Source organism: Odocoileus virginianus, chromosome 9 (assembly GCF_023699985.2).
Source record: "Odocoileus virginianus isolate 20LAN1187 ecotype Illinois chromosome 9, Ovbor_1.2, whole genome shotgun sequence".
In the NCBI taxonomy this organism is placed as follows: domain Eukaryota; kingdom Metazoa; phylum Chordata; class Mammalia; order Artiodactyla; family Cervidae; genus Odocoileus; species Odocoileus virginianus.
In genome coordinates this window covers 66,073,975-66,095,570 of record NC_069682.1, presented here as the reverse complement: position 1 = coordinate 66,095,570, position 21,596 = coordinate 66,073,975, and the positions used below count along the sequence as shown (strand labels likewise).

The window sequence follows — 21,596 nt, the reverse complement described above, 5'->3', positions numbered from 1 at the left end:
GTCCCCACCACTTTATAAGGAAGCTCTCAACCTTATACCTTCTCCTTAAGTCATTCAACTTCTTGGAGCCCTGATTTTCCTCATCCATAAAATGGGTTACTATGAGTATCAAATGGCATGGCATCCATAGGCTTCTAGAATAGTGCCTAGAACATCTTACACATTTCACAAAGATAAATTTTTATACCTTACACCCAACACAGGTGGGTCTCTAGTCTCATGGGCCAATTTCAGTAAGATATTTTCATCTTGCCCAAGACACATTAAAGTGCAACGGCACCCCTATGTTAAATAACTGAACATTGAATGGTTTGTACATTCACACCTGAGTGTGCAACATAATCTCCTGGAGGGCTTATTAAAATGCAAATTACTCATCCCCATCCCAGAGTTTCTGATTCGCTGGGTCTGGGCTGGGACTCAAGTGTTGGCATTTCTAAAGAGTTCCCAGGTATCATTGATGCTATTGGCCAAGGGTCTATATCTTGAAAACCACTGGTCTAAAATAATAATAAAACAATTTACATATTTGCATTGAGTTCTTAAAATACAGAGGGTACTTTCATTTCTTATCGCTTTTCATCCTTAAAAGTTTGCAGAGGTGGAGAGGATTTTGATGATGTCGTTGGGTGAAGTGAGGCTCAGGGAAGGTAAGTCAGCTGCCTCAGGTGATAAGAGTTAGTGATAGACCTCAGGTCTGCCTTCAGAGCCTGCCCGTCCCCAGCAGCTGGCAGCCAGTCTTGGGTCTGCAGGTGGGGTGAGGGTCAGCTACAAGGAGAGGAAGAATTTGAGCCAGGATCCAGGCACACTATGCCAGCCTTGCATACATACAGGAAAGAGCCCGGGTCTCAAGCCAGGTTACCTAAAATCAGTTGTATGGCTAAAAGCAAAGGGCCCAGCCCCTTACTGGCTCTTAGCCTTTCAAACACAGTATAATTCATATATCGAGCAGATGATTGTTGAACACCTACTATGTGCCGTACCCTGTAGAGGGTTTAGTAAACAGGGTGCCCTTTCTTCAGTAGGGTGTGGAGGGGAGCCATGGGTTAGTCCGATAGTCTCGGAAATACAGCTGTCTTAAGAGCTCTGAAGACAAGTACAGAGTCTAAGGTGGAAGGATCACAGAAGGCTCCCTGAGAAAGGAAGATTGAGCTGAGAGCTGGAGAGTGAGGTGTTGCCAGCCTTGTGGGATTGACGGTGTCCCTTTACACGTGCAAAGGCCCTGTGGCCAGAGCAGATGTCATGCACTCGAGCAACAGAAAGAAGGGTAATATGTGGGGAGGGAGGCATGGGGCTGGACTGGCGAACAGACCCCAAACCCTCAGATCATGCGAAGCACTGTGGGGTATGGTCAGGTCAGTGGTGTCCTGGAGCTGATGGGGAAATGTTCAGGAATTCTGGGAGCTCCTTGAAGCCATGTTGGCAACTTGGTATCAGTCATGGTGGGAGTATTTTTAATCACAGAAGTCAGCAGATGTTACATATATCAGGGCTACTGCTTTCTCCAGAGAGCTGTTTGTTAAACTTCTATGACCGGTCCACTGGGCTTTGTCCTAAAACCACAAGGAACAGGTTGATTGGAGAGGGACAGTGTTTTCGTTCCTCTTGAGTTGTGTTGGGGCAGGGGTGTGGGGCGCTCTTTGGATCTCCATGGCTTTCCTATTATGTCTTCCTTCTACTGGAAGGAAAAAACCTTCCACTGGCTTTTTCCTCCCCTTGAGCCAGAGCTGGCCCTTCATCTCCTGGCTAGGCTCTTGCAGTTCCTCTTGCATCCCCATCGAGGAGCTTGTTTCTCCTCTGTGTGACTTCCTCCCTCGCCTTGAATATCAAACAAGGAGTACCAGATTAGCTGTTTCTCAAGCTTGCAAAATATAGATAAAGCATAATAAACGTTCTGGGCTGCTTGTAAATTACTTTGTATAAATTCCTTTACATTGCCGGCTGCCCCATCTTTCTCCATGTACGTCTGGATAAACACAATTTTTTATCCTTCTAATTATATAAAGTTAGAAGGGGAAGGAGACACAGAATACTATTAGCATCTCCCAGAAGGAATAAATAAACCATGAGGGCAGTGCTACTCCTTGCAGTGCCTTTCTGGTGGACCCATAAGCTGAATTCTGCCCCTTCGTGAATATACACAGTAACTCTGCCTCTGCAGAAAGATGGATTGACATTTTGTACAGAAGGACAAATGGGAAGGATAAAGTTTCTAACCACCTCTGCCATCAGCTCACTGCCCGCCTCACATCCAGCCCAGAGCCATCATTTATTAAGCACCTGCTGCATACCAGGCACCAGCGTCACACTTTTCTTTTTTAAAGAGCAGTTTTAGGTTCAGAAAAAGTAAGCAGAATGTCCAGAGTTCCTCTCTACCCCTACCTCCCACCCATATTCAGTTTCCCCTATTTTTAACCTCTTGCATCAGTGTGATACATTTGTTACAATGGTGAAGCAAAATTGATCCATTATTATTAGCCAAAGTCCATCCTTTCTATTTGAATCCACCCTGTGTTGTGCAATTCTATAGCATATGAACAATGTATAATGACAGGTATCCACCAGTAAATGATCCTGCAGAGGTTTCACTGCCCTAAATACCCTCTGTGTTCCACCTGTTCATCTCTCCCCAAAGGTCCCAAACCATGGATCTTTTTACTGCCTCCATAGTTTTTCCTTCTCCAGAATGTTATAGAGCTGGAACCGTACAGCATGAAGACTTTCAGGCTGACTTTTTCACTTAGCAGTGTGCGTGTATGTTTCCTCCATATCTTTTCATGCCTTAAGAACTCATTTCTTTGTATTACCAAAGACTGTCCCATCATTTGGATGTACCATGACTTGCTTATCCATTTACCTATTGAAAGACATCTTGTTTATTTCTAAATTTTGGCAGTTGTGAGTAAACCTGCAATAAGCATTCATGTGCAGGTTTTGTGTGGATGGTAAGTTGCAACTCATTTGGGCAAATACCGGACAGAAATTGCTAGATCATATGATAAGAGTGTTTAGTCTTAGAAGAAATTACCAAACTGTCTTCCAGACTGGCTGTATAGATTTTGTTTTCCCATCAGCAATGAATGAGCATTCCAGTTGCTCCACATCCAGCATTTGGTGTTATCAGGATTCTGAATTTTGGCCATTCTGGTAGGTATGTAGAGGTAGATTCTTGTTTTTTAAGTTTTCAGTTCCCAATGACATATGCTGGGAAAGATTGAAGGGAAAAGGAGAAGGGGGCAGCCGAGGATGAGATGGTTAGATAGTATCACTGACTCAATGAAAATAAGTTTGAGCAAACTCCAGGGGATAGTGAAGAACAAGGAAGCCTGGCATGCTGCAGTCCATGAGGTCACAAAGAGTCAGACACAACTTAGTAACTGAACACCACCACCACCCAATGACATATGATACTGAACATCTTTTCATTTGCTCACCTTTTGTCTGCGCATCCTTTTTGATGAGCTTTCCATTCAGATATTTTGCCCATTTTTTAATTAGACCATTTTCTTATTGTTGAGTTCTAAGAGTTCTTTGTATACCATGGATACAAGGTCTTTATCAGATAGTCTTTTTCAAATATTTTCTCCCAATCTGACTTGTCTTTTCATTCTCCTACCATCCTCATATTTCTCATGCCTGCATCTTCTCATTTAATCCTCCCAGTATTCTCGGAGCTGTCTAATACTTATCTATATAGCATTTTGCTAAGGAATCCAAGTCTTAGAGAGATCAATGGACTTGCTGAGTGATGGAACGAAGATGTGCCCCCAGAACTGACTCCTGGCTTCAGACCTCCCGTTACCATGTCTGCTGTCCTGCCTGCCACAGGATAGCCTGTGTGAGAATAAACCTTGCTCGTTTTGCACTAAAGTATGCTCCACTGTCTAAGAAGAGAGCCTCTTTTGAATGCTCTGCAGAGCCCAGCTTGGTGACTTGCATCTAAGCATCTGAATAGGGAATAGAAAGCCCTCTGTAGCCTAAGCCCCGCCCACCTCCTCTGCTTCTTATCCGGCTGCTAATCCCCTCCCACTCCATGTTCACAAGACAAGAAACCCTGTTTGTAGCTCATCCAATATGCTTGCTTTTCCAGGACCCCTGCTGTCACTCTTGCATTTGTTCTCTCTGATGGAAAGACCCTTCTTCATTGTCCACTGGTCAAGTCTTACTTTCAGCGCCTCATTCACATATAACTTCCCAAAGCTGTTTATTTATTTGGCTGTGCCAGGTCTTATTCGCAGCATGTGGGTCTTCCATCTTTGTTGCAGCATGTGGGATCTTTAATTGCGGCATAAGAACTCTTAGTTGCAGGCTGCGGGATCTCGTTCTCTGACTAGGGATCGAACCTGGGCCCCCTGCATTGGGAGGTCTTAGCCAATGGACCAGCCACAAAATCCCCGAACTTGTTCTTAATAAATTAAGAGGTGATACTGACAAATACCTGGTGGTAGAGACACCTCTCATCTTTAAGAACATATAGCTAAAAGAAATGTTCCTGTTTCTTTTTAAATCATATTTGCTTTCAGACTTTAGATTCCATTTTATATTAAAGGAAGTACCCGCTCAACATTTTAAACCTCTGTTCCCAGTGCTATAGATCCCAAGGGCAGGCATAACTCAATAAATAGAGGAGATTTTTGACTCAGTCATCAGTGAGGCCAATGAGTGAAAATACATTTTGCATTTTTCACTTTTTTGAGGCTTGTAGTTTTTTGTAACCACTGGTAATAAGACTTAACAGTCTGAGCTCAGAGTCAGGGGCTGGACCTTGTTTGAAGCCCCGCTGGGTGGATGTCCCCCAGGAAATCCCACTGCAGGAGCTGGGGTCCAGACCCCTGCACAGACTCCAGTGCCTGCAAGATGGTGCAAGTCCACGGACAGCATATTGTGTGGACAGAGCAGAGATTCAAGGTCAGACAGTCCTGAGAGAATCCCAGCTTTGCCACTTGCAAACTGTGTATAATCGGAAACTTGCTTAACCTCTATGAGCCCGTTTCTTCATCTGTGAAATGGGAAGAATATTACATCACTGTGATATTAGCATATAATAGTGATATCAGCATAACAGTCTGTAGACCTATTTGGGGAAATATATGATTGTGAAACCTTCAATGTCTGCCATCCACTCCAGAAAGATCAGCTTCGAATTCCTTCCCCACATCACACCCCACTGCCCCACTTACCCACAGGGAAAACTTACACCTCCTTCCCTACCTCTGGTTGCTTCCATGGAAACTCCTCCCTATGAGGAGTAAGAAATGTGGCATCCAGTGTAGCTCAGGGTCTAGCGCAGTGCCTGGCACACAACAGACGCTCAGTGAATCATTTATTATTATTATTGTATTATTCATTGAATTTTATTTTATTGAATTATATTATTGAATTATTGTTATTTTATTTAGGCTGTGCTGGGTCTTCGTTGCTGTGCATGGGCTTTCTCTAGTTGCAGTTCATGGGCTTCCCAACAGAGTGATTTCTCTTCGCAGGCTTTCATGGTTGTGGTGCCCGGGCTTAGTTGCCCTGTGAGATGTGGGACTGAACCTGTGTCCCCTGCATTGACAGGCAGATTCTTAACCACTGGACTACCACAGAAGTCCTCAATGAATAATTTTTGAATCGATTATTTAGTTAATGAATGAACAGATGTAGGGTGGTAGCCCCGGCCTGCTTGTCCATCCTGGATCCCATTCTTTGCCTTCTCCTGCTCAACCTTCCATCAGGGAGCTGACCCCTTAGGTTGCATTTCTCACCACCTCTTGTCCGCTGGCCACTAGCTCGGTTTGGCCAGTGATGGGCGCTGGTGTTGGAAACTGTAAGGTGAGAGAAAGGAAGAAGCCAGGGTATCTCTCCCCTCTGGCCCCATCACAGGTACCTTCCTGAACAGCCAGGGAGTCTCTTCCTTTTCTCCTGCTCCCACCAGAGAGGCCACCGCAGCTCCAGGCTCCCACTGGGGCCCCGCTCCCTGGGCTCCGGCGCCCTCGCTTCCTCGCTCTGTCCCACCCTCCCTGGGGCGGCAGTGTCTCCTTGTGAGTGTTTATCTCCGAATTACTCTTCCCTCCTCCCTTTGGCTTCTCAACTCTTCCATCACCTAGGTAACCACTTCGCTGTTGTTAACGCCTCTGCTGTGCACCCGTGGAGAAGGAAACGGCAACCCACTCCAGGATTCTTGCCTGGGAAATCTCATGGACAGAGGAGTCTGGCAGGCTACAGTCCCCATGGGGTTGCAAAGAATTGGACGCGACTGAACGACTAAGCACAAGTAACCGTGAAGTGCTTACTCCAATCCTGCTTAGACCCCTCTTGGGAATCAGGAGTGTCTGAGCTCAGAGTTAAGAGAACCTCACTCTTCTAGGCTCCACCATCCACTGACCATGTGGCCTGTCGGTCCTTGGGAGCCTCAGTTTCCTCATTTGTAACAAAGGTCCACAGCATCCATCGTGCTTCTCTCCCAGGTCGCTGTGAGAGTCCAGAGAGAGAATCTGTTCACCTGCTCACCAAGTACTTATCAAGTACCTGTGCAGAAGATAGATCAGGGGGCAAGACGCATCATGTCCCTGTTCTTGGGGGTTCCGGTTTGTAGTAGTAGATATGCTTATAAACTGCACAGTTCTGGAGAGGCCCATAGGATAAGCTGACGCAACTTCCTTGATCCCCATAGACCCCTGTGGATGCCCAGAGCTCCCCAGTCCACCTTTGGGGAACCCCAGCCCTGCCAGTGGAGGCAGCAACACTCGGTGATATGAACCCAGTGATGGGGACAGCAAGCTGAGCCTCTCCCCTGCACCAGACACAACCCGGATATTCTGTTTGTGTGTCTTTTAGCGAGTCGGAGCTCACTTGAATTAACTGTAAAGGATTAGCCTGATTCTTCTGCTGAAGAAGATTTTTTTTCCTTAATTGTTTTTATTTGGTGTTATTTGAAGTAAGCGTGCCATTGACTAAAGCCTGCACATCTTGTTTATGCCTAGATTGTGTTTAAAATGGTATTCTCTGTAACACGATTTTTAGTTATTGATGACCTCTTTTATAATGACTTAGTCAGCTTCACTTGAATGATAGTATTGATAACAATATGTGACTGACAATCTGTTTGCAATAATACTCCAAGAGGCAAAAGGAAAGCATTTGTACACTCAAAGAAAATAGATACATTTGCTGGTTTTAAGAAAGCATGAAAATGGAGCATATTTATCCTGATTGCACTTCCCAAGATGCTTCCAGAGTGTTTTCATGCGGTCTTTCCTGCATTGTCCTCGGCAGAAGGCATCTCTACCTGTTTTTAATGACAAAATCTCTAAGATTTAAAGAGGCAGATGAGTCTCGCCAGTAGGTAATGACAAAACCAGAACCAGAAGGGCAAAGGAGCTTATACAGGCCCTTTGTAAGGCAGAGTAATCTCCCTGAGCCTCAACTTCCTCATCTGTAAATGGGGATAATAACTGAGGGTGATGCTAGGGGTTCAAGGAGAATGTGTATGTCACTGGCATGATGCCTGGTGTGTGCTGATAGATGGCGGCTCTAAAGCAGGCAGAGCTGGCTCGTCGCCCGAAGCCCTCTGATCACTCACCCCCTTGTCTTCTGCTCTCTCTGCAGATGACCATTCTCGAGTGAGACTGCTGGTGCTGGATGGAGACCCGCACTCCGACTACATCAACGCCAACTACATCGATGTGAGGCTCTCCACGGGGCTGGGGGGCTGGGTTCTGGACGGGCTGCAGCAGACTCAAATCTGTGACTTTCCCCCCAGCCCGTCCCCTAGACAGTGGCCCTCCTAGAGCAAGTCCACAGGGTCTGGCTCCTCCCTGTGACTCATGTAACCCAAGTTGATTATCCATCTAAAGATGCACCCATTTTCAGGGTGGCTAGAGTGACCTGCTCTGTGGAGCCCAGGACTGCCAGCCTTATTCATTCACCCATTAATTCTTAAATTTTTAAAAAATTTTATTTATGTATTTATTCGCTGTACTGGATCTTCGTTGCTGCGCAGAGGCTTTCTCTAGATGCAGCAAGCAGGGGCTACTCTCTAGTGGTGGTTCGAGGGTTTCTCATTGCAGTGACTCTTCTTGTTGCAGAGCCCAGCTCTAGGGCTCACAGGCTTCAGTAGTTGTGATGCGTGGACTTGCTTGCCCCATGGCCTGTGGAGTGTTCCCAGACCAGATATCGAACCCGTGTCCCCTGCTTTGACAGGCGAATTCTTAACTGCTGTACCTCAGGGAAGTCCCATTAATTCCTGTGTGTGTGTGTCTGTTTGCCTATCATTCATTCATTTGAAGGTACAGCCATTTATGTAATGAAAATTTCAGAGTTGGATGCTATGGGGACCAGAAAGCTAAAAATGCCATGGTCTCTACCTTCTAAAACCTTAGCAGGAAGATAAGCTGTGCACATCAATAATTCCAGGGCAAACTAGAAAGTGAGTGTCATAAGTTCAGATAAAATGCCACAGGGATTCAGAGATGAGGGGGAAAGTCACCCTTCCATCAGGAATGTGAAGTACGATGTAAACCAGAGCTTTAAGCACAGGTAGAATTTAAAATCAAAGAGGGGGGAGATGGACCTCTGGCCAAAGAACCGCACAAGCTGAGATGTGGCGGAGGATATGGTGCAGCAAAGTGTGAGGGGAGGAAAGACTCTGTGATGGGAACAGAGAAAATAAGGCTGGCATCGGGTCACGGATGGTTTATGGTCAAACATAGGAAGTCACACTTTATTTTGTAGGCGAGAGGAAGCTATGGAAAGTGTTTGATCAAGGAGGTGACCGGTTCAAAGCTGAGCTGTAAGATGGCTTATCTATTACTGAGATTAAGACAGATGAGAGAGAAGAGGGTCTGTGATTAAGACCCCCAGTTAGGAAAGGGGCCGCTTCAGTGTTCCAGAGGACATGGAGGAAAGGACTAAATACAACAGGGGCCGAGACAGGTGTACATGGAAGTGAGAGAGTTTGTAAAAGGAAAGCATGGTCACTGGGGCCAGAGAGACATCCCAGCATGACTGATGCAAGCCAGGCTTCTCAGGACCTCAGCTGGGAGGCCCAAGAACCTTGACGAAAGGCTGAGTTCGTCCCGGGTCCTTCTGACTCCCAGGCATTTTTATAGACAAGCTATAAGCTACTGTGGCAGGCTTTAGAATTTCCCATAATTTAAGCTGAGCCGGATAATTCACTGACTCAACAAATATGCATTAAGCCTCACCTTAGACATTGATCTTTTGCCCTCTGATCTATTCCATGTCTTTCCCCGTTCTGCTTTGCTTTGCTGGTGTGTATGTGGGCAGAGGGAGGCCGGGGGTGGGGGGGGTGGTTACAGAGAGGAGAGAGAGCTGACCCCTTTAAGGAAGGTGTGATGGGAGATAGGAGGGTGAAAGGAAGGGAGAAGCCATCATATTTCTCCACCTCTCTTGCTTCCTGGGATGGCAGCTCCAGCAGTGGCTCCAGTTCCATCCACCAGGACCACCAGGGTGGTCCAGCCTCAACAACATGGCCCCAGCTCCTGGGCTCTGGCGGCTTCTCTGTCTCCCATTATACCTGCTGGTTTGGGGTGGCCATAGCCTCTTGCTATTGCAGATCTCTGGACGGCCCACTGTTCTCTGTTATGCATCCCAGCTCCACCATCACCTGTATAACCAGCTCCCTGCACTGCATTCCCTCTGTCTGAAATGCCTGGCGTGGTCCCTAGATCCCCCTCCCGACCAGGATCCTGGCTAACAAAGGGCCTGCGTGTGGCCAGGACCTGGGTCTGGGGCTTCCGTAGAGGTCTAGATAGACACGGCCCCTGTCACGCGCAGGTCATGGAAGGGGACAGAGGGTCAGTGGAGGGACAGAGAAGACACCACGCCCAAGCTTCCAGCACGGTGCTAGCAGCACAGGGTGGAGGGAGGGGAACTGCCCCGGGTGTGGGCCTACTATATACTCCAACAGAGTCACGATTCCCGGCGTCACTACGGGGATGCCTGGCAGGACTCACCCTAGGCAGCTATCAGGCTCACCCCTCGGCCCGAGTTTCCACCCAGTCAGAAAAAGGGCTGACTGCCCGTGCTCGAATCATTTATCCAGTTGGATCTTGATGCTGCACTAAAACAACTCCATTTGGATAATGAGCTGAAAGGGGCCAGCCCTGTCTAGGCCTCCAGAGGCCACAGTTCTGCTGTCATCTGAACCATCCCACTGGCAGGTTTGTTTCACACCCGAGGATGCATTGGCCACTTGAATCCGTTATAAATTACCAGTCTGGAAATAAATATCATATCTGGGTCCCCAGTAAGTAACAGATGCATGAGTACAGAGTGAGATAAATGTGTTTTGGATGCAAACCTCTTTCCCATTGCTCACAGCCAGATGGAGGCAGGCCCAGCGCAGGTTTGCGGCTGATCTGTGTGCTGTGTAGGTGGGACTTCAATGAACTCAAAGTTCTTTTAAGGTTAGGAAGTTTCTGTACCAGCTCTTGGCAGATCCCTGGAGGAGCCCCAAATAAGCAGTCCATTTCCTTTTATCTCCAATTGCTAAAGAGTCCGATCGTTAGCATGTTTTCTTTCAGGAGACTGTACGGGTTCCAGGAGGCCAGAGAGGGTCTCTGGACTCGGGCGCCATGTGTGGACAGGCACGCAGCAGGCAGGCATTCATTCCTTATGCATTTATCAAGGTGATGGCCAAGGCAGACTTTTCCGTGCTGGGGGGACAGCCATGAGCCAGCCCACTACAGCCCTGCCCTGCTGGAGCTCTCATTCAACTGGGCACACAGACACTGTGCATGTAATAAACAAAGACGTTGGTGTTAAGTGCCCTGAAGAAAAGTAAAGCAGAGAAGTCAAAAAAAGGATGTCAGGGTGGACTGTCTGCGGAGGTGACTGCTGTCCCAGAAGAAGCCTGGATGGGAGGGGAGAGCCGACCCCTGGGTTACGTGGGGACAGACACAGCTGACGCAGGCCCAGGGAAGGGCCAGCGCTAAGGCCTGTGCATGGAAACGTGACAGCCAGTCAGCATGGGGAGAGTGGGAGGAAAGCTAAGAATATTGCTTCATGAATGATGAAATGGGAATCACAGGGGTGTCAAGATGCACAAACCAGGCTTACGAGGCCCGTTCAACTGCAGTGACCTCACTGAACACTTCTCTGGCCTCCTTGGTCAAGTCCACTCCCCAGAACCCCAGATCTTTCCCTCAGTGGCCCTTATCTCAACTCGTTGATGTCTACAAGCTGCTTAGAATCTGAGTCCACATTCATCTGGTCCACTTTTGTATCGCTAGGGCCTTGTACCGAGTACTAGATGCTCAGTTAATACCTGTTGATTGAATACTGAAGGACTGAGTGACCAAACGAATGAACAGAATAGTGAACCCAAGTCATCAAACCCCCACAATTGAACTGTGAATGCCTTGCTCAGAATTCCATCCCATTGATGCTGAAGTGCATTGTGAGTAAAGTGAGCGTGTGTGTTAGTCATGTCTGACTCTGGCCGACCACATGGACTGTTGCCTGCTGGGCTCCTCTGTCCTTGGAATTCTCTCGGCAAGAATACTGGAGTGGGTTGCCTTTCCCTTCTCCGGGGGATTTTTCTGACCCAGGGATCAAACCCAGGTCTCCTGCATTGCAGGCAGATTTCTTTACCATCTGAGCCACCAAGGAAGTGCGTTGGAATCTTCCAGATTCCATGCATTTTGTCTTTTGCCTTTTGTCTGCCAACCGGGGCATTAAAGGAGTGCCCCAAGCTCACCTCAAAAGATGTGTTCATGCATGTATGCCACAGCCAGCCTTTGCTGAAAGCTGTGCCCGGCTCTGGGTAGCCTATCCAATGGCCCAGGAAGAGAAAGTATTAAAAAAAAAAAAAAAAAACATTATAAGGATGTTGATTGGGCATCTCCCAAGCCCTGCAGGACCGCTCAGGAGGAAAGAGGGTTCATCTGAAGGGAAGCTTGGGACACAGGGTACCTGGAAGGGCCTCGAGAGGCACAGCTGGGAATGAGTCTGGAGACAAGGATGGAGACAGGTGATCAGTCCCACGCTAAAGCATCTGGACGTTATTATACAGGCAGCAGGTAGCCATTGCAGGCATTGAAGTGGAGAAATAAAAATAATAATGAGATGAGCATTGGGACGTTCACCCTGGCAGGAAGCAGATGGGCTCTGAGACCAGGTGGGAAGGTTAGGAGGTAGGGAGGCCAGCCTGAGGCCTTGGCCCAGATCAAGGAGGACGAGGACTCTAAGAAGGAATGATGGCAGGGATGACAGAAGACCATGGACTTGAGAGACCCCATCTTTCCACACTCCAGGGTACTATTTTCTAGTCCCAGACCTACTCAGGAGAACTCCCAGAGTCTGTTTTTTCCTGTGATCCTGAAAGCACGGTTGGTCTTGACTGGGAGGAACAGAGCTCTCTGCCTCTCATTGTCCTCCCTACCTCTCATGGCTCAGAGAGGGTCTCAGTTACTATATCTGTAGGAAGGGCAGAGAGGAGGGGAGGGTTCACCGTCTCAGGATCTCGTTCAGGGCCAGTGCAGACTTTGAATCGTGGTAGGTACTCGATAAATGCTTTCCCGACACACAGTAAAATAATAATAGCAAAGGCGTATATGTTCAACTCTAGACTACTGCCTGACACATGGTAACAGTCATCTATTAACTCACTTAATCCTAACCGGAAGGCTATAATGTAAACGCTGTTATCCCCATTTAACAGCAAAAATCAATTAAGGCACAGGAGGTTAAGTAACCTGCCCCAGACCACACAGCCCATTAGGAACAGAGCCAGGATTCACACCCAGGCTGTTAAATCCAGAGTCTGAGCGCATGACCACCATGCTCTGCTGCTTTTCTTTCTTTTTAAAAACTTTATCTTACAGTTGCTTCACTGTGTTGGTGTGCATGTCTGCCGTCCAGCACAGTGACTCAGTTATACAGCTCCTTATGTTCTTTTTCATGTTATTTTCCCTTGGGGTTTATCACAGGATATTGAATGTAGTTCCCTGGCTAACAGGTGTGTATGTGTGCTCAGTGTCCCCCTCTCTGTGGCCCCATGGACTGTAGCCCGCCAGGTGCCTCTGCCCGTGGAATTTTCCAGCCAAGAACAGTGGAGTGGGGTGCCATCTCCTACTCCAGGGGATCTTCCTGACCCAGGGATGAAACCCGCATCTCTTGCATCTCCTGCACGGGCAGGCAGATTCTTTACTGCTAGTTCCTCCTATACAGTAGGACCTTGTTGTTTCTGTATACATAAATAAAAGTCTGCATCTGCTAATCCCAAGCTCCCAGTCCATCCTTCCCCCACCCCCTCTCGCTCTTGGCAACTACAAGTCTGTTCTCTAGGTCTGTGAGTCTCTTTCTGTTTTGTAGATACGTTGCTGTGTATCTATTTCAGATTCCACACACGTGACATCATATAGTATTTGTCTTTCTCTGACTGACTTTGGGCATCCTTTGTGGCTCAGCTGGTACAGAATCCGCCTGCAATGAGGGAGACCTGGGTTCAATCCCTGGGTTGGGAAGATCCCCTGGAGAAGGGTACGGCTACCCACTCCAGTATTCTGGCCTGGAGAATTCCATGGACTGTTTAGTCCATGGGGTCGCAAAGAATCAGACAAGACTGAGCAACTTTCACTGACTTACTTCACTTAGTATGATAATCCCTAGATTCATCAAAGTTGCTGCACATGGCATTATTTTGTTCTTTTTTATGGCTGAGGGGTATTCCATTGTCTAAATCTACCCACATTTTCTTTATCCATTCATCTGTCCACACACATCGTTTCCATGTCTTGGCTATTGTAAATAGCGCTGTTATGAACACAGGCTACATGTATCTCTTTGAATTATAGCTTTGTCTGGACATATGTCCAGGTGTGGGATTACTGTGTCACATGGCAACTCTATTTTTAGCTGTTTGAGGAACCTCCATACTGTTCTCCACAGGGCTTGCTCCAGTTTACATCAGCAATGTGGGACTCTTCCCTTTTCTCCACACCCTCTCTATCATGTGTTACTTGTAGACTTTTTTAAGTGTAGACCATTCTGACTGGTGTGAGGTACTGATTTGCATTTCTCTAATAATTATATGCTGCCATCCTGGTTGGTCTCTCTCAAGAGCTTGTTTATTGGGCATCACTCTGGGTTTCACACTGTACGAGGCTCCACAGACAAGTTTTTAAAACTTAGGAGGCAGTGTTTGTCCCCAAGAAGCTGAAAACTCTCCAAAGAAGATAGGACCGCTCATACAAAGAGTCCAGGTGGGCGGATTGATTCCTGGTGGTTCATCCAACCATTGTAGCCATGACATTGGCCTTGGGTTGGGACTGACAGTTTATTTGTTCATTAAACTTTATGACTTGTTTTCTCCTGAGATTAAAAGTGAAATTTCAGGACTTTCCAACACCCTTTCCACCAACAGGCTCCATATTTGGCATCTATCTATATCTTTTAGACGTACCCATTCATTCATTTGCTTACTCATTTAGCCATTCAGTTATTACTGATTACATTCATTGTCATGTATTAAATACAGATCTGTCTCTAAAATTTGAACTTCTGCCCAATACGATACATTTCCTCTTTGTAACAAGAAAGGGGACCCTCCATGTAGTCCAGGCCCAGACAGAAGAGAAAGTCATCTTCAACCTCTCCCCAGTGATTAGGCTGATGAGGCACCAGAGTAACCCCACATCAGAGCCCAGCAGGGTCTACTGAAGACCCTGAAATGTACAGGAAAATGTCTCTGAACTAGAAAATGACTTTATCAGTCTCTGGGTCACACCCACCTGGGGCCCTCTCCAGTGAAAGGAACTTCCGTTCCAAGCCCAGCCATGTGGCAGAGAGGCAGTGTGGCAGCCTTCCCAGTTTTCTTTTTCTAATTGTTACTAATGCAAGGAGTCAACAACGCAATTGTTGTTTTCTCTCTGGTGCCCTTTGGGGCCTTGCACAGTGTTCTGCATGTAATCATGGCTCAGGAAAGGCTTAGTGGTGGGTGATGTCTCACAGAAACCTGAAAATTCCTTCTCCACCTCTTTCTGGGTGTGCCTGGCCACAACTGATGCTCATCCAATCTTGGTTCCCAGTTCATGGCTCCAAGGCAAGCCTGTTTGGGGCCCCTCACAAGGAGCCATAAGAACAGCTAACATTTAGCGACTGACTCAGCATTTTATATGCATTAGCTTATATAATCTTAGCCACTTGTCTGGGAAATGTCTAATGCTAGCCTCATTTTGTTTATAAGGAAACCAAGCCTGGGAAAGGATAATTATTAGTACTGTACCATTTGCAAGCTTAGACTGGAGGCCCTTCACTGTGCTTTTCTCTTCTCATTCAGGGGTACCATCGACCTCGGCACTACATCGCAACTCAAGGTAAGAGCCGAAAGGGCCCTTGCCTTACAGGGGGGAGTGGAATAAGCTTCCACCAGCCAAGACGTTACATAGGAGCAGGGCTGGAGAGGCTCCAGAGGTCTTTAGGTTGTCCGCTTGTTTGTTTGGGAGGGAAGGAGGTGACAGGTTCAGCAATGGAAGCAGGGGAGGGATGTAAGGGAGAAAGGAGGGAGGTGTCACTGGGAAATGGTCAAGAGAGATGGGCCCTGGACCAAAAGCACTGGCCTCAGGCACATGCCATCAATACCCAACTGGAGCTGACGGTGCCTTATCTCCTCGACGGATGTGCACCTAGAAGAGACAGGAGGCCAACTCTCCTAGAAAGCAACTTACTAGGGTGTTATCAGAAGATCTAAAAATGACTCTCCCTCTCAAACTGTTCTGGGAGGAGATCCTGTGTGTGATTATATATGTGGGCAATGACATATATAAAGATACCTACCTTTCACAGTGGTATCTACTAGGGAAACAAGTGAAAAATCTTCAGTGCCCAACAAATGTTAGATTGGTTAAAGCATGATACTTCTATATTATGGAAAATTATGAAAATTTTCATGGTAAGAATTTTTAAGGGCATGGAGAAATGCCTGTAGTAGATATAATGCTTCTTATAGTGAATACATAGATATGTATTTATATAGAGAAATGGCCTTCCAAATTTTGTATCAAAAGGATCTATTACTCCTGTAATTTTAAAAACAATGAAGGCCCAGGACATTAAAAGAGAAATTTCCAAGGAAATTGCTTTGGACTCTCAGATCCTATTTCCCATTTTTTTTTCTTTTTTGCCCTGCTTTCTGCCCAGGCTCCAGGCAAATGCATTTGTCAAGCTGAGAATTGGGCCTCTTCTATTTGTGTTCTCAGCATCTGACTCCCGGCGGCTCCTCTGCCCTCTCTCCCCACCCTCATGTCAATTTCCTTCCCAGCTTTCACTGAGGATCTAGAGCCCAATTTTTGAAAATTCCCTTAAGCTATGTTATTTACCCCAAATACAAGATGGTGGGTTGGTGGGAAAGTGGAGCCTCTGGGAGGAGTCTGAGCAGGAGGACAATGAAGAGGAGAAGCTGCAGGCATGCAGACCCTACACGTTGGAGCGTGGCTCTTCTCATGCCCCAGTCTCAGCCACTTGGGTGTCCGACAGGGAAGGCTGACCTCACTGTTATTCACCCGTCCGGAGCCTTCACTGACCAGCCGCGAGGGACAAGCCTCTTGCCTGTTTCCTAGCAGTTTCAGCCTTTGACCCTGTCCCGTTCTCTGTTGGCAGGTCCCATGCAGGAGACCGTGAAGGACTTCTGGAGGATGATCTGGCAGGAGAACTCAGCCAGCATCGTCATGGTCACAAACCTCGTGGAAGTGGGCAGGGTAAGCCCCTCCCGCAGGTGCCTGGATAGAGGATGCTGGCTGACGAGCCACGGCCCAGCATCTGTCTGTCCCAAGCGCCTCTCGTTCCACATTTCACCCTTGTGGCCCCGACGGGGAGAAATCCTCCCTCCTGTTCCCACTCGAGGAACGAAGGTCTCTACCCTTCAAACCCACCCCCCACCCCTTTCTCCACCCTCACGCTCTGCTGATGCCGTCATCTCGTAGACTGAGGAAATCACAGCCATCAGATGTGAACTCTCATCTTCACACTGCAAAGCTGCATTCAACTCGTGTCTCCAACCATCTTCTCATTCTTCCCCTCTATGATCGGGCTGGGCCATAAGGCCCGGCTGTTTCTGTTGACCTTCAGTGGTAGACTATTGGCTCATTCTTATGGCCCAGTCTCATATGATAGAAGAAATGACTCTTGCCCTTTCAAAGGCAATCCTAGTGCCCTGAATCACAGATTCCGCTCAAAAATTTCTCATCCTTCCCCCTCTCACTTGGAAAGTAATTCTTTCCCATTGCTAGATCATTCTCCTCAGCATACAGACACTCTGAGTACCTCCCCCCCTTAAAAATGGAAAACAAGCAAACAAAACTGCTTCCTCTTGTCACTACTTTTCTCCCAACTCTGAAGACCCACACACAGGTTCTGCTTCTTCACTTCTGTTCTCTTCCACCCACTCCAGCAGCTGTTCCCTCCATCCCAGCATCAGTCAGTTTCCCCAGCATCCTTCATGTCGACACATCCAACAGCCATGTCTCTCTCCCCATGGTACGCCGTCTCTCAGCAGCATCTGACCCTCTGTTCCTCGAAGCTTTGACATTCTTCAGGGTCCAGACCTTGGTCTCTCACTGTGTTCATCTTGACTCTCTCCTCTGTGCTACTTAGCGACTCCTAGGGCTTAAAAATGGGACTGCTCTTGCCAACTCGCTTTCACCTACTTGATAAACTGTGGCTTGTGTGCTGTGGGTGGGCTGCTGAGTTTCAAGGCAGGGTTCACAGACACTAGAATTAAGAAGGGCTCTTTACTTATCACAGGCGCTAACTAAAGAGTGCGCAGGTAAGTTTTTGTTTTGGAAAGAACGAGATAATCCAGTAAAATTAAAGGAGTCCCAGCCTCCCAGACAATGGGCAGGGGGAGGATCTGGGCTGTCAGTCATAGTTCAAGGCTGTGGACAGCTCATGGCCTAATAGGAGTTTAGGGCCAGAGGAGACTCTGTCCTTGAGCCCACTCTTACTGAGTACGTTGCCCAGTTTTACAGATGAGGGAACAGACCCGAGGGGCAGAGAAATCGCTGTGAGGTCATTCAGACAGAACCCAGCCACTGTCTCTGGACTCTGGACTCTCATTCTGGAGGTCATGCGCAAGACTGCTCCCCAGGGTCTGGCCCAAGGAGCAGCTACTGTGGACCACACAGCCGGCCCAGGATTTAAGAACTCGGAGGCACGTTCTAGCCTGTTCGACAGATGTCCCCACTGGAGACAGATTCCCTTGATTATGAGTCTGATTTGATTGGGGGAAGGGACTGGAGAGCCATCTCTTCATAGTTCCGAGAAGGAGCCAAGTTCTCTGCCAGACACTGGATGTGCATTATTTCACTTTATCCTCCCAGCAGTTGTCCGAGACGATGTTCCTGGTCATTATTCAGACAGCCTGGCTTTGCATCCTGGCTCCCCCCCACCCCTTACTGACAGTTAACCCTGAGCAATTTTCTTAGGTTCCCTCTGCTTCTGATTCCTCATCTGTAAAACAAATAGGGCCAATAGTAATATCTACTTCATCAGAGTATGGTGACCAGTCATTAAAGTAATCTGTGTAAAGCATTCGTAGAAGACTTAGTCAGCAGGGCTCGAGGGGGAGAAAGCCATTAGACAGCATTAGCCACTGTTCATCACAGGAAGCCGATTCAGAGAGGTCTCAGGACTTCCTGGAAGCTACACAGCTACACAGAGTTAGAACAAACAGTGCATCCACTTGCCTCCACACCCTGTTGCACTAAACCAGCATTTCCCTAAGTGGGTTCCATGGGCTGCTAGTCTGCAGGATGCTTAGCTAGCAGAGGGTTCCATGGTTAAATACGTTTGGGAAATGCTGTGGACTCTTCGCCCCTTTCAAGAAAAATTGCAAAGCACGTTAGCGTTAGCACATTCAACTAGCTGAGCAGTCCTGTAGCAAAATCGGCCTACTTAACTTTGTTTAATCCAGCATTTCCCAAACTCATTTGACCACAAAACCTGTTTTTGTTTGTTTTTGTTTCTTTTCTTTTTTTTTTTTTACCTAACACCTATCAGCACCCAGCGGGACACACTGTGGGAAATGCCACTCTGGGCCGCGCGGCGTCCCCTGGAATGGTAATACTTTTGTTCTTTTAAGGGGCAAACCATCTCTTTCTCCTCCCGCGGCATGTGACTCACAGTCAGGTGTGGGGTTCGCTTGTTTACGGCGTCTGCACCCACGCGCGGGGCAGAGAGCAGCGGCAAACGTCTTCCTTCAGAGCCCAGCACCTTCCTTCCTCTGCCCAGCCACGAGCCTTTCTCCTTCCGGCCCACAAGCCCCGCCTCCTAATGTTAGCGTCCCTCTCCCAGCCACGTCCGCTTCCACCTCTGCACTGCTTCCCACCTTTTATTCTCATCTCTGCTGATATTACTCAGCTGCCCCAGCCTATCACAGAAAGAGGACTCTGCCAGCGGCAGAAAGCCGGCCACGTGACCTTGGATGAGTCACCAAACCTCCCAGTTGGAGTGTGATGCTCACCGGTACCATGGGGAGGCCTCACCCAGATCTAGTTGATCTCTTAGTGTGATCATGGGTTTGAAAAGTACCAGGAACTCTGCTGAGGAAGGTACCCCAATTTATTCCCCACAGCTCCAGCTCCTCCGGGAGCCGGCCTCTCCCTGTGGGTTTTGCCCCTCCCCAGCCCTCCCTGGCCAGCTGGGAGGAACTCCCTGGTGGTTCAGTTGGTAAGGAATCTGCCTGCAGTGCAGGAGACCTGGGTTCGATCCCTGGTCGGGAAGATCCCCTGGAGAAGGGCCTGGCAACCAACTCCAGTATTCTTGCCTGGAAAATCCCATTGGACAGAGGAGCCTGGTGGGCTACAGTCCATGGGATCGCAAAGAGTCGGACACAACTGAGCAACTTAACAGTTTCCCTTGGCCAGCTGGGAACCCCTTGACTGCAAGTCCACTGCGGTCGCCCTGGAGGTTATTAGGACGGGAAGGCCAGATGAGACGGCCACTCATACTTGGCTATCTGCTCACTCGTGCTGTCCCTGTCCTTTCCTGCAGGTGAAGTGTGTGCGCTACTGGCCCGATGACACAGAGGTCTACGGAGACATCAAGGTCACCCTGATCGAAACAGAGCCCCTGGCGGAGTACGTCATCCGCACCTTCACCGTCCAGAAGGTAAGCGGCCCTGCGGCTGTGCACAGCCTGCCCCCCACACCGGCCAGCTTGTTTCAGGACTCGCAGTGACCGAGGGACTGCTCTGCCCCCATCCTGTACTGGGCACCAGGGGAAGATCAGGAGTCAGCATAGATGTGGATCCTGCTCCAAAGGATTTCACCCCTAGCAGGAAGGACAAATGGAATTCACTAGATTAAGGGACAGAATAAGGACATACAGTGATAAAAGTCACAGAGGAAACATGCCAAGGGGGGACACAGAAATCCACAGGAGGATGAGGCGATCAAAGAGGGCTTCCTGAAGGAGGAGGCATTTAAGCAGATAATGAAAGGCAAGAAAGAGCCAGCCAAGGGCAGAGCAGTAGGAATACTATCCCAGGCAGGGGGAAAGATGCATTCAGAGTCTGGAGAGGAAAGAAAATCTTGACATGTTCTGGGCCTGTGCTTCTCAACTGGGGGTAACTCTGTCCCACCAGTGTCTGGAGTTATTTTAGTTGTCAAAACCATAGTTGCCATTTTATCCAAACACCAATATTGATGATCCAAGTGGCCACAGGCCTGAGGTTGCAAAAGCACTGGGACGTCAGTGCTTTGAGAACTGTACACTAAGCCCAACCCCACTGCACGTCCCCGAGGGTAAACCATCATCCTGGTTTGCGCCAGGACCACCCTGGCTTTAGCACTGAAGGTCCCATACCCTGGGAAACCCCTCAGTCCCGGGCAAACTGACCAAGTCACTTGGTCACTGAGTGTCACCTGCCCTTGGCCTGCTCCCCAGGGGCATGGCTCCTGTGTAGCTGGGAGCAACTCTGTGAAGCAGGGGTGACTGTGAGCTGTCCCAGCCAAGGTCAAGGGAGCTGGGGATGGGTGCGCTGGTCCAGGAAAGAGCATCCGGGTGGGCATCCGTGCCTTCTACACAGCCCCCCGACCCACCCAACCAAACCCATCCTCCACGTAGCAGCTGCCGTGATCCTCCCCAAGTGCCCATCTCTGATGCCCTTCCCCTTCTGTGTTACCACCTGGAGATCCTCCCCGTGGCTCCCCAGTGCCTCTGGGATGAGGTCCGACTATGGCTCCCCAGTGCCTCTGGGATAAAGCACGGAGGTCTCACAGTGGAATACAAAGCCTTCCAGGATGGAAGCTCCCCGCCCAGCTTCCCATTCCCTAGGCCCCGCTGCCTGTCATTGCCTGTCTTCCACTCTCCTCTGGAGCTGCTCTGGGCTGTTTGTGATTCTGTTCATGAACTAGGCCAAGTCTTGTCCCCAAGCCTTTGCCCTGGCTGCTTCTTTGCCTCGGAATCCCTCTGTCTCTTCCAGTGGTTATCACTCAAGCCTCGGTGTATCATAACATTAGGAGGATGGACTGTGGAGCCAGACAACCAGGCTTTAGATTGTAACTTTACAGCTTACTGGTTGTGTGACCTTGGACTCGTTCCTTAACCTTGCTTAGCCCCACTTTCCTCATCCCTAAAATAGAGATGATGAT

The 21,596-nt window shown here is 48.4% G+C and overlaps 1 protein-coding gene across 16 annotated transcripts in view; it reads left to right on the top strand.

Moving 5' to 3' along the window:
• The window catches only part of PTPRT (protein tyrosine phosphatase receptor type T), a 1,083,381-nt gene that overhangs the window by 1,022,276 nt on the left and 39,509 nt on the right, over nt 1–21,596 (top strand). For 9 of the 16 annotated variants that reach the window (XM_070472647.1, XM_070472645.1, XM_070472643.1 and 6 more), the window contains 5 exons: nt 7,591–7,667; nt 15,287–15,323; nt 16,606–16,703; nt 19,003–19,062; nt 19,996–20,112. In XM_070472647.1, coding sequence (XP_070328748.1) covers nt 7,591–7,667; nt 15,287–15,323; nt 16,606–16,703; nt 19,003–19,062; nt 19,996–20,112 — 389 coding nt within the window. The remainder of the gene's footprint in view (nt 1–7,590; nt 7,668–15,286; nt 15,324–16,605; nt 16,704–19,002; nt 19,063–19,995; nt 20,113–21,596) is intronic. The other 7 variants (XM_070472652.1, XM_070472651.1, XM_070472650.1 and 4 more) reach the window with 1 other exon arrangement.